Source organism: Amblyraja radiata, chromosome 4 (genome assembly GCF_010909765.2).
Source record: "Amblyraja radiata isolate CabotCenter1 chromosome 4, sAmbRad1.1.pri, whole genome shotgun sequence".
Lineage (NCBI taxonomy): Eukaryota > Metazoa > Chordata > Chondrichthyes > Rajiformes > Rajidae > Amblyraja > Amblyraja radiata.
In genome coordinates, this window is record NC_045959.1 from 45,491,237 (window position 1) to 45,503,607 (window position 12,371).

A 12,371-nucleotide genomic window follows, 5' to 3' on the forward strand; every position below is an offset into this window, starting at 1 on the left:
TAAAAGATATATCTAATAAAACTACTACCTGGAGATTTAACCCTCAGATATTAAAGGACAATGACTGTTGTAAATATGTGATGGATCAGATTAAATTATTTTTTGAAACTAATGATAATCCTGAAATTTCCCCATCACTATTTTGGGACACATTTAAGGCATTCATGCGTGGCGCAATAATATCCGCACAAGCACATCTCAATAAAGAAAATCGAAAAATAGAACAAAATTTAGAAAATGAGATAAAACATCTAGATAATGAAAATATAAAACAGCCTTCCAAAGAGTTAAGTAATAAAATTGCATTAGTAAAATATAGATTAAATAAAATATATTCTAATCAAGTTATTAAACTTTTTCAACAAACTAAACAAGTGTATTTTGAATTTGGAGATAAACCTCAAAAATTACTAGCACGACAGCTTAGAAAATTAGAAGATGAGAAGATGATACACGGAATTAGATCTGAGTATGGAAATATACTGATTACTCCAAAAGATATTAATGATAGATTTTTACAATATTATAAAAATCTTTATTTGTCAAAACTAACAGGACAAACAGATAGCATGGAAATATTTTTACAGGAATGTCAAATCAATAGTTTAGATCAGGAAGGTAGAGAATTGTTAAATGCTGAAATAACAGTAAAAGACATTATAGAATCAATTAGTTCGCTAAAGAACGGAAAAGCAGTGGGCCCGGATGGCCTGAGTGCAGAATTTTATAAAAAATTTCAAGATCTGATTTCTCCAAGATTACAAATAATGTATAGATATGCATATGACCAAGGAAAATTACCAGAATCTCTAAATGAATCCACAATTACACTCATCCCTAAAGTAGATAAGGATTTGGAAGATCCTGGATCATATAGAGCGATTGCCCTTTTAAATACAGACCAAAAAATATTAACTAAGGTCTTATCTAGGAGATTAAGTTTAGTGATCTCTAAATTAATACATTATGATCAAACAGGTTTTATCCCAAAACGTTATTCATCCCATAATCTCAGACGCTTGTTTAATATTATATATTCAAAAAGAATACGAGATACGGAACTAGCGGTTATATCATTAGATGCAGAAAAAGCGTTTGATCAGGTGGAATGGATGTATTTATTTAATATAATGTAAAAGTTTCAATTGGGGGATAGATTTTGTAAATGGGTAAGAATTTTATACTCGAATCCTATTGCAAGAATTTTGACTAACCAAATTTTATCAGCCAAATTCAAACTCTCTAGGGGATGCAGACAGGGATGTCCGTTATCACCCTTATTGTTCGCATTGGTGATAGAAACATTGGCGGAAAAAATTAGATCTGAACCTGAAATATATGGCTATAATACTGATACAACAACTAATAAAATTTCTTTATATGCAGATGATGTTTTGATTTATATTACAAAACCGGAAATTAGTATTCCCAACCTGCTAAACATTATAACTAAGTTTGGTGCATTTTCTGGGTATAGGATTAATTGGGATAAAAGCGAGATTATGCCAATAACAGGAATAAATCTAAATACATTACAATAATACCCATTAAAAATAGTTACAGACAAACTTAAATATTTAGGGATTAACGTAACTAAAACTCATAACTCATTAATAAAATCCAACTATCCTCAACTATTAGATAAACTTAGAAAAAATATTTTATATTGGAAAACACTTCCTATATCCATGATTGGTAGAATAAGTGCCATAAAGATGGTATTTCTACCACAGTTGTTATATTTGTTTCAGGCTATTCCTTTTTTTCTTCCGAAAACTTTTTTTTTTTAAATTGATAATATTGTTAATAGTTTTATTTGGGATTATAAAAATCACAGAATAAATAAAAAACATCTATGCAAAGCTAAGATAAATGGAGGATTAGCACTTCCAAACTTTTAATATTATTTTTGGGCTGTTCAGATTAAGAATATGAATTTCTGGTGGGTAAATATGGATCATGAACCGACATGGTTAAATATAGAAAAGGAAGACTGTCTACCTTTCAATGTAGGTTCGATAATTTTTGCACCAACGGAAGTACAAAAAAAAAATTATAAAGACAACCTAATAATATATAATAATAGACGTATTTGGAAACAAATAGTTAAGACTCTACATTTGGATAATCTCTCATTTAGATTACCAATTATGAATAACCCATTGTTTAAACCTGCTATATTAGATGGGGGGTTTAAACAATGGGATGATTTAGGAATTACAAGGATAGAACACCTTTATAGAAAAGGAAAATTTCTTTTATTTCAGGAGTTACAAGATATTTATGGATTGTCTCCACAACATTTGTTTAGGTATTTACAAATTAGAGATTATATTAAATCCAATACACAAGATTATAAAAATAAAGAAGCAGGACTGTTAGACGAACTGTTTAATTTATATCCAAATACAGAAAAATTAATAGCCTATATATATAACATCATTTTGGATAAGGAGAATCCAATAACGGAAATATATCGTCAAGCATGGGAAAATGAAATGGGATTGGCTATAACAAAAGAAAACTGGGAAGAAAGTCTACAACGAATACACCGGTGTTCATTAAACGCCAGACATATATTGATACAATTTAAAGTATTATATAGGTTACATTATTCGAAAACTAAATTAAATAGTATTTTTCCGAATCTCTCCGCTATTTGTGATAAGTGCAAGAAAGCAGAGGCAAATTTAATACATAGTTTCGTTACATGTCCTAAATTGAATTATTACTGGACAGAAATTTTTAAAGTTATTTCTGAAGTCATCAAAGTTAAATTGGACCCTAACCCAAAGCTAATAATATTTGGAATTCCGGATTTACATCTATCACTTACAGTAAATCAAAGAAATTTCTTTGATTACTGTTTGATAATTGGGAAAAAAATCATATTGACATTTTGGAAGGGAACATTATCCCCCACAACCAAAATGTGGGCAGCAGAGATGATGGAGACGTTACATCTGGAAAGAATTAGATTTGTCCTATTGGACAAGTATAATTCTTTTGAACAGATATGGTCTCCATATATACAGTATTTAGAGAAGTAGCTGTTCTTGGCAACACAGCTCGGCGTGCACCCTGCGGGATTTGGTGAGAATAATTCATTTTTATATTAATTAACATATATGTCTTTATTGATACTATCACTTGTAGTAGTGTTATTAACAATACATATTGTGGTTTTTCATTTTATTTTTTATTTATTTATTTATTTTTTTCTCTTTTCTTTCTTATATATAATCAAATTATTATTTAATCACTCTCTTAATGATTTATAACTGTTCTATTCTTTTTCTATCATTATTTCTAAAAAAAAATAGTAGATAAGTATTATTAGTGTTTTACTTAATGCAAATTGAATTAATTTGATATAAAGTTGTTTGAAGCACTGTAATTGATTACCTTTAATAAAAAAATATATTACAAAATAAATTACTCATTTGCGTACCCATGATCCCCACATTCCCTTCTTATTCATGTGCTCTTAAATGCCACCATCGTATCTTCTGCCTCCACCACCATCCCTGGCAGTGTGTTCCAGGCACCCACCACCCTCTGTGTAAAAAAATAAACAAACACCCTGCCCATCTCCTTTAAATTTTGCCCCTTTCACCTTGAAGTTATGCCCTGCTTGATTTCCACCCTTGAAAAAAATGTTCTGGCTGTCAACCCTGTCTATGCCTCTTTTAATTTTATAAACTTCTACATCAGGTCTCTTCTCAACCTTCCGGCATTCCAGCGCAAACAATCCAAGTCTGTCCAACCTCTCCTCGTAGCTAATAGACTCTAATCCAGGCATCCTGGTAAACCTTGTTCGCATTATTTCCAAAGTCGCCACATCATTCCTGGATAGGGCGATCAGAACTGCACACAATATTTCAAATGCGGCCTAAAATGCCTACAAGGCTTCTTCATTACTTCCTGACTCTTATACTCAATGCCCCAAAAATGAAGGCAAGCATACCATATACCTTCTTTACCACTCTACCTACTTGTTTTGCACTTTCAGGGAGCTATGGATTTGGATCCCAAAGTCCTTCTGTACATCAATGCTATTGAGGTTCTTGCTATTAATTGTATATTTCCCCTTACATTCAATCTCCAAAAGTGCAACACCTTGCACTTGTTTGGATTAAACTCCATTTGCCATTTCTCCTCCTATTTCTATAGGTAATCTATATCCCATTGTATACTTTGACAGCCTTCATCGCAGTTCGCAATTCCGGCAATTCGTGACATTTGCACTTATTAACTAACTCATCAATATTTACTTCCAAGTAATTTATATACAGTGTACATCACAAGTTACAGGGATCCAACACAGATCCTTGCAGAACTCCATTGGTCAGTCCTCCATCCTGAATATTGTCCTTCCAGCTGAACCCTCTGAAAATCTATCAGTAAGTCAGTTTTAAATTCATGTGAACCAGTCACTGTGAATCCCATGCATCTTAAGGGGCTGTCCCACTGCGGCGGCCTAATTGGCAAGTTTAGAAGAGTTTAGGAGGGTTTGAAAAAAATGTCATGTTGAAGACCTCCTTCGGCTTTAGGAAAATTGGATACCGAAAAGTGGAGAGTGAAGCCGACATCCTTCGATCTCCCTTCGACTATGTTGAAGACTATCTACGACTACCTTCCATTACTTTCGACTACCCTCGGTTACCTACAAATAACATGCCGACCTACTACGACCTAGTTCGACTAAACCTACTAGTAAAAAAAGTATAGATTTGTTTTCATGGCGACCTTTTTTTACTCGTGGGCATTTTTCAACATGTTGGGGGAACTACTCTCGAGCATGAAAGAGTTACAGACCTAGGACCTCGTGTCGACCATGCTGCGAGTATGTCGAGGGCAAACTCGTCTGAACTCGCGGATTAGGTCGCCGCAGTGGGACAGCCCCTTTAATCTTTTGGATCAGCATACCATGGGAGTTCAGCAAATGCCATACGAAATGCATGTAGACAACATCCGCCACTCTACCATCATCAACTTTATCAACTTAACCCATTATTTTCTAAATGGGACTAATTCCTATCCCAAAACATCCTTTCCAACAGCTTCCCTAGCACTGAGGTGAGGCTCACCAACCTATAATTCCTGGGCTTCTCTACTTTCCTTCTTAAATAAAGGGACAATATTTGCTACTCCCCAATCCTCTGGGACCTTGCTTGCGGCAAGAGCAGAATCAGAGATGATTGTCAAAAAGTTTTTCTTGTTTCCAGTTCAATTAGTCTGAAGAAAGGTCCCGACCCAAAACGTCACCTATCTATTTTCTTCAGAGATGCTGCCTGACCGGCTGAGTTACTACAGCATTTTGTGCCTATCGTTGGGACAGAATAGATGTTGAGAGACTATTTGTCCTGGCTGTTTCAGAATAGTCAGCCATTTACGACTGAAATGCATAAGAATGTCTTATCAGGGAATTGTGAATCTAATATATTCTCAACCCCTGTGGGAGTGGAGGAGTGTCATGTGAAATCAAGAGTGAGACTGAAAGATTTTGCACATTAAGGAATACAACAATATTGGCAAATGCTGGTAACATGGATATAAGTAATTGTAAGTGATCATAATCTTACTGAATGGCACAGCTAGCTCAAGGGAATATATAGCTTATGGTCTTATAATATAAATGAATGATTTACTTATGAATTAATTGATTACTTTATTCCAATTGTGATTACATTTATATTCCTCATTAACTGATGATGCAATTTCTCTTCTTTTGTGGTTATAAAACTTAACAGTTAACTAGAACTTGTTATTTGATCTATACTGAAAAAAAAAACCCGTATATATAAATCACAAGTATTTTTCATTTGAACAATTTATTAAGGAAATACTGACTATTGCTCAAGGGTCTCATTTCATCAATACAACAGATGTGCTGCTGCAGTGAAGCTTACATTCTTTCCATATGTACATGTCATGACAAATTCAAAGCTTCTGACACTGCTATTACCAATCTAACCAGAACTCCCTCCAGGACCTGTCAAGGGGAAACTATCTTCTTGGTCATAAAAACTAAAAGTTTCACTGCACTAACAGGGTAGTTTAGAAATATTTTAGATTCCACATTGAAAAATGACAGATGTAAGTTGCTCCTTTACAGGTGCTCAGGCTTTAAATTAAGAAGTCCAACAGCTGTAATTTATCCATTAATGGAAACGAGTCTGAAGACCTGTGTGACTATCAATCGTAAAATTATTTTCAAGTATCAAAACTGATTATGTGCAGAATTTGGAAATATCTATCAAAAGTTTATTATGAATCTACCACTTACCAAAGGTTTCAACTGTGCAACTTCCAAAGCATCCCACAATTCTTTATCACTATGAATCGAGTATGGATCCAAATTAAATCTAAACATAAATCAGAGTATATGATACATTTAACAACATGGTCAAAACTTAAATATCGTAATTTATATTTCTTCATGCACTGTGATATCTCTGCATTTGCTATGCATGATTTACCTGATAGTACCGCTGAACAGAATAGGGTCCTGGGGAATTATTGATATTGCTTTCCTTAAACGGTCCAGTGTCACACAGGAAATATCTATTCCATCAATCTTTATACAGCCTGCAAAGATAATTAACTTCAAAATTAAATCCTCCATGAACCAGCAAACCCCAGATACACATTTTGTACACAAATCCTGAAAGTAGAAACACCAGGCCAAATTGTGATGGATGTGGCTGTTGGTTGCTTTGGGAGCTACTGATGTTCTACTGCTCCCAAGTCAGTCGATCGTGAGCTTTCATGGGCCCACTGAAAATCCAGGACCTCCTAAAAGGCAGATGCTGATGCATCTGTCATTACTTTCCAAATTTCCAAATTGGATACCAGAAGTTGACCTGCAATGATAGAGCCCAGTCCTAAGATTTCTCAGCTTTTTATTAGGGTATCCCTCTCTTTGATCTTACATTAGCCACATGTGCAGAATTGGAGTTCTTAGTCACTTAATTTTTGGGGATGGTCCTGAAGTAGAGATGGAACAGAAAAAAAATTAAATGTTTTTTATTTCTTAGTGTTTTAATGTGTATTATTTTAAGTGTTTTCTTAATATTTACTTTTTAAATGACTCCAAATACTAGACATGTAAAAACTACCACAAAGAGCTTCATCCTAGAAAAAGTCGACACCACTAGATAATTGGATATGTCTGTTCATCTGAGGCGTCACTTTGGCTCACTAACACAAGGTGTGGTTAGTCACTTGATCTGGCCCAGGTGGATGCAGACAGTGAGCCATAATTAGCTCAAATTAGCCCAAGTATAAAATTCAGACTGTTTAAGAAGGAACTGCACATGTTGAAAAATCGAAGGAAGACAAAAATGCTGGAGAAACTCAGCAGGTGAGGCAGCATCTATGGAGCGAAGGAAATAGGCAATGTTTCGGGTCGAGACCCTTCTTGAGACTGATCGTCAGTCTGAAGAAGGGTCTCGACCCGAAACGTCACCTATTTCCTTCGCATTATGCTTCTTTTATCTTTTGTGGTTCTCTAGTTCCCATATAAAATCCCATTTAGAAGCAATTCAATTAGCACAATACAAATAGTGTTTATATCTAATTTCGTGATTCGTATTATATTCAATTTGTGTTATGGAAACACACATCATTGCAGAACTACGATATGTAATCATTTATTTTATGATATCTTATTCAAAAATCTAGAGTTTAATATACTACTAAGTTAAGCAGATTTATGATTAACACTTAAGCTTTCAATTTTCAATATTTTTACTCAAGAAACACAAACCTTCAAAGTTATCAGTAATTCTCAGAAGGGCTAATGTCAGAGTTGACTTCCCACTTCCAGTTCGCCCACATATTCCAACTCTTGTTCCAGGGTTAATTTTAAATGTCAGTTTGTGCAGGACAGGATCAAGCTTCTTATCATATCGTACACTGACCTCATTAAACTCTATCTCTCCAGAGTGTGGCCAGTTGGTGAGATTTGAGTCCAAAAGAAAATCTACAAAATAAATGTTGATAAGTAATCATAATTAATTACTATTTTTGCAAAAATATTGAACACAAATATTTGAATGAATTTTTAAAAATAAGCATAATTGTAATTCTGTTTAAGCCTGTATTGTAATGTTAAATTTGAATAACTAATGAGAATAAAATATTGTAATTGAATTACTTTATATTCAGTTCTATATTGTTTATCTATTTGTAAAACAGACACTCTCTCCATATTTTAAAATATGTAGGCAAATACAGTTATTGTCATGATCTCAGCCAAAAATTAGGAATGCTCAAGGGACCTGAATTAGACAAACATAGATGTCTCAAAAAGTTGTAGGACTGAAACAAATCACAAAGATAAAAATACGATGTAGTTTGAAAACGTGAGAATTTTAACACTGAGATATTGCACAACCAGATGATACACTAGATAACTAAAGGGCCTGTCCCACTTACGCGACCTTTTCGGCAACTATCGGCAGCCCTCATAGGTCGCCGAAAATTTTCAACATGTTGAAAATTCAGTGGCGACCAGAAAGACGCTACGACTCTTTGGGTGACTAGGAGACCTCTCATGGCCATACAGGCGACCCCTGGCGACATGTGGTCGCTGAAAAGGTTGCGTAAGTGGGACAGGCCCTTAAATGGCTGTGAATGATAGGATCGTGATGGGTCAGATCAAGAGATGAGGTTTGAATGACATCAGTTTTAAAATGAGGAAGATGTTTGTTGGGAGGAAATGGAATTGTGAATTTGACAGCTAACAAAGGCATCAATCAAGGTTTCAGCAACATACAAATCAGAGGTGAGAGGTGTCACATGGGGGATTTGGACAGCTTTGGTAATGACATGGCTATTAATTCCAAATTTAACTCGGGTCAATGATACCAATATCGTGTTTGCAGATTGAAGAAAGAAGTCACTGACAAGAGCTTAAAATTTGTGATGGGAATGAAAAGTGATGGCCTTGTTCTTCCTAATATTTTAGTTGGATGAAACTGCTATTCATCCAATATCAGGTGTTAGATGGTCAGAGAATTTCAAGCCAGCAAAAGATCATAAAAGGTGATAGCGAAGTAAAGCAAAGTGTCATCGGGGTACTTGTAATGGAACTGATGCCATTTTTAAATCATGTGGCTGATGGGACGAATTGTAGAAGTTAAATAAGAGGACCCAAGATAAATCGAGTTTTTCCAAAAATCCCAGCTATATTTCTTGACATTCAGCTTCCATAACCCTATGCACTGAAATTCTCTCCAAAACCATCTCTGTTACTGTCTCTCTCCTCTTTTAAACGGCTCATTGAAAGATGATATTGTTAAAAGCATTTTAGAAATCATACAAATTATTTTTGAATAAAAATCAAATTGAAATAAATGAAAGAATTTTCATTTCTGCACTTGATCGCTACTCTGTTGGCAATCTCTGAAGGTCAACCAACTATAGAAATGCATTAGACACAAAATGCTGGAGTAACTCAGCGGGACAGGCAGCATCTCTGGAGAGAAGGAATGGGTGACGTTTTGGGTCGAGACCTTTCTTCAGCCTGATGTCAGGGGAGTGGGCAGCACAGAAATAAAATGTAGTCAGAGACAGTAAGACTGGTCGGAGAACAGGAGAGAGAGGGAAAGCAAGGGCTACCTGAAGTTAGAGAAGTCAATGTTCATACCGCTGTGGTGTAAGCGAAATACGAGCAGGCGCGAACGGCCTGGAACATCGGACCTCCGTAGAGGCGACTGCGGAGGCCTCAATAGGCCGGACTATGGGTGGACATGGGGATGGGACTGGACTTAGTGCCTTCCCTCATAATGGAAACCATTGTGGGGGGATGTTTTTTTATGTTAAAGTTCTTTATTATTGTCATGTTTGTATTCTTTTTTTATGTGCTGCACTGGCAACAAGAATTTCACTACACCTAGGTGTATGTGACCAATAAAATAACCTTTGAACCTTTGAGTTGCTGTTCCTCCAATTTGCGCTGGGCCACACTGACATTGGACGAGGCCCAGGACAGAAATGTCAATATGGGAATGAGGGGGCGAGTTAAAGTGATGAGCAATCGGGAGATCAGGTAGGTTTAGGAGGACTGAGTGGAGGTGTTCAACGAAACGATTGCCGATCCAAGCGCAGATGCTGGTTTACACCGAAGTTAGACCAAAATGTTGGAGTAACTCAGCAGAACAGGCTGTATTTCTGGATAGAAGGAATGGATCACCCATGGGTAATCCGAAACGTCACCCGTTCCTTCTATCCAGAGATGTTGCCTGTTCTGCTGAGTTACTCCAGCATTTTTGTCTATCTTCTATGCATTTATCGTAAATACACGTGGTTGAATAATCCACAGTGAATCATCAAATTTCCATCTATCCAAACGTATGGAGAGTCTAAAATAGGTTTAAAAAATAGATAATTCTGCACACTTTGTGTTAGCCAGAATTCTAGAAACCAAACTGAAGCAATAATAATTATTTTTGACAAGTTTTGTTTCATACTGTGAAGAACATAAGGCTTTTATATCATAACATGAACAGCATACCTCAATATCTGTTTTAAAGAATTCAGGTCAAGCATCAACAATAAATGAACGGGATTCAATAGAATAGACATTAATTAATTTAATAACTTAAAGTTTGAACCTATGCTAATTTGTGATTCTTCAGACTCCTGTTCAGACGGAAGGGTGGTGTAGTGATTCACTCTTTCTATCGCATTCAAATGCATCTCCATATCAGCAAATTCCCGGACACACCAATTCAAGTAAGTAGACATCTGAGAATAAATAAGCATCACAGAAACAAATTAAAACAATTCAATTTACTCTTGTTCATCTCTTGTGATCTTCTTTTTCAAGTAGTAATACTAGATTATTACTAGGTTATACTAGATTTTATTCCTTTGCAATCTTAACTTCAATTGCTAGATGGCAGACTAAATATAGTCTCATTAACCTTTATTCTTTTTATGATAATCATGAAAATGATTACCTTATCAACAACAAAGGTCAGTTCGTTTAAAAAAAATACAGGATTAAACCCACATTAAAAACAGAACATACTGGATACGCTCAGTAGATCAGACAGCATTTGTGGAAAAATAAAAGAAAGAGTTTAAATTTCAAATCAAAGACACATAAAAGTGGGAAAATGAGATGACAAACTAGTTTTATTTTGCTGAAAGGGTTGTAGAAGGTTAAATAGATTAATGGGAAAGTCCTATTAACAGAGCAGAAACAACAGAGATGGAAGATTTGGAAAAACTGGATAGAGCCACAGCAAAATGGAGGGTGAAATGAAATATAGTCAAGTTTTGTAATAGGCATTGGTCACTCAATCACTTCATGAGATGGAAACAGATATTCAGAAAGGGAGGGCTGATTTGGAAATGTGAAAGTTAACATGGGCTGGAAATTAGTGGCAAAACTAATGAAATGTTGAAGTTCTAGGCAAGTTCAGGAAGAGGCACCAATATAGGATAGAATGTCAAGGTAGGGATCCTGGGTAGGACTGATCAAGGGCTATTCCATAATACCACAAAGAGACAGGCTTGTTTGGTTTCACCTACTTCCACCACCCTGCTTCCTGTAAGGATTCCATTCCTTTCCCACAGCTCTATCATATCTGCTCTGACGATGAAACCTACCACACAGTTGTCTTGGAATTGTCTTCCTTTTCCCTAAATCAATGTTCCTTCTACAGTATAAAAGAGCTGACAGGGTTCTTAAACATGTCTCATTTATTACTTGCACATCTGGGGGGGGGGGGGGGGGTCACATCCCCTCTTCTCCCAACCACAGCAAGGATAAGGTTCTCCATTATCGTTTCGTTTGACTTGCCTCTAAATAATTTGGATCATTCTTTGCAATGTTCACCACTTTCAAAGAAATTACACTGCCTGACACTTGATATTGTTGGCTCATATCATTTGAATTTGAATGATGTGAGTTTCTTAAAAATCTAATGTCTTTGTAGCATAACCATCAAAAATAAACTGAGAATCATACAAAGATTTTATGCAATACCAGTTACACTAATATCAAAAATAGAGTTTTTAGAAAAAATTTCATTCGGCTATTCTTGTGTACCTTTAAAGCATATACAATAGCAAGGCCGACGAGGCCAGCTGGTAAGTAACCTAGTGTCGCTGTCAATAATGTGCAGACTGCTGAAGCAAAAACAACAGTTGCTCCAATTGCGTCCTGAAAAATAGAATTGATGTTAAAATTAGGATGAAAATATCTTCACTGGAGGTGACCTCCCCACTATCATTATGGATGGCGCCCTCACCCATATCTCATCTGTATCCTGTATTTCTTCTTTCGTTCCCCCATCCCCCAGATGGAACAAGGATAGAGTTTCCTTGGTCCTCACCTATCAACCCACCAACCT

General features: G+C 35.7%; 1 protein-coding gene across 5 annotated transcripts in view; it reads right to left on the minus strand.

Annotated features, from left to right (window-relative positions):
- The window catches only part of LOC116972035 (ATP-binding cassette sub-family C member 9-like), a 153,569-nt gene that overhangs the window by 7,092 nt on the left and 134,106 nt on the right, over positions 1-12,371 (minus strand). For 4 of the 5 annotated variants that reach the window (XM_033019303.1, XM_033019301.1, XM_033019302.1 and 1 more), the window contains 5 exons: positions 12,068-12,181; positions 10,623-10,755; positions 7,772-7,987; positions 6,483-6,591; positions 6,290-6,368 (listed from right to left, as the gene is read on the minus strand). In XM_033019303.1, the coding sequence (XP_032875194.1) occupies positions 6,290-6,368; positions 6,483-6,591; positions 7,772-7,987; positions 10,623-10,755; positions 12,068-12,181 (651 nt within the window). Of the gene's footprint in view, positions 1-6,289; positions 6,369-6,482; positions 6,592-7,771; positions 7,988-10,622; positions 10,756-12,067; positions 12,182-12,371 lie in introns of those variants that run through there. The other variant, XR_004411701.1, reaches the window with a different exon arrangement.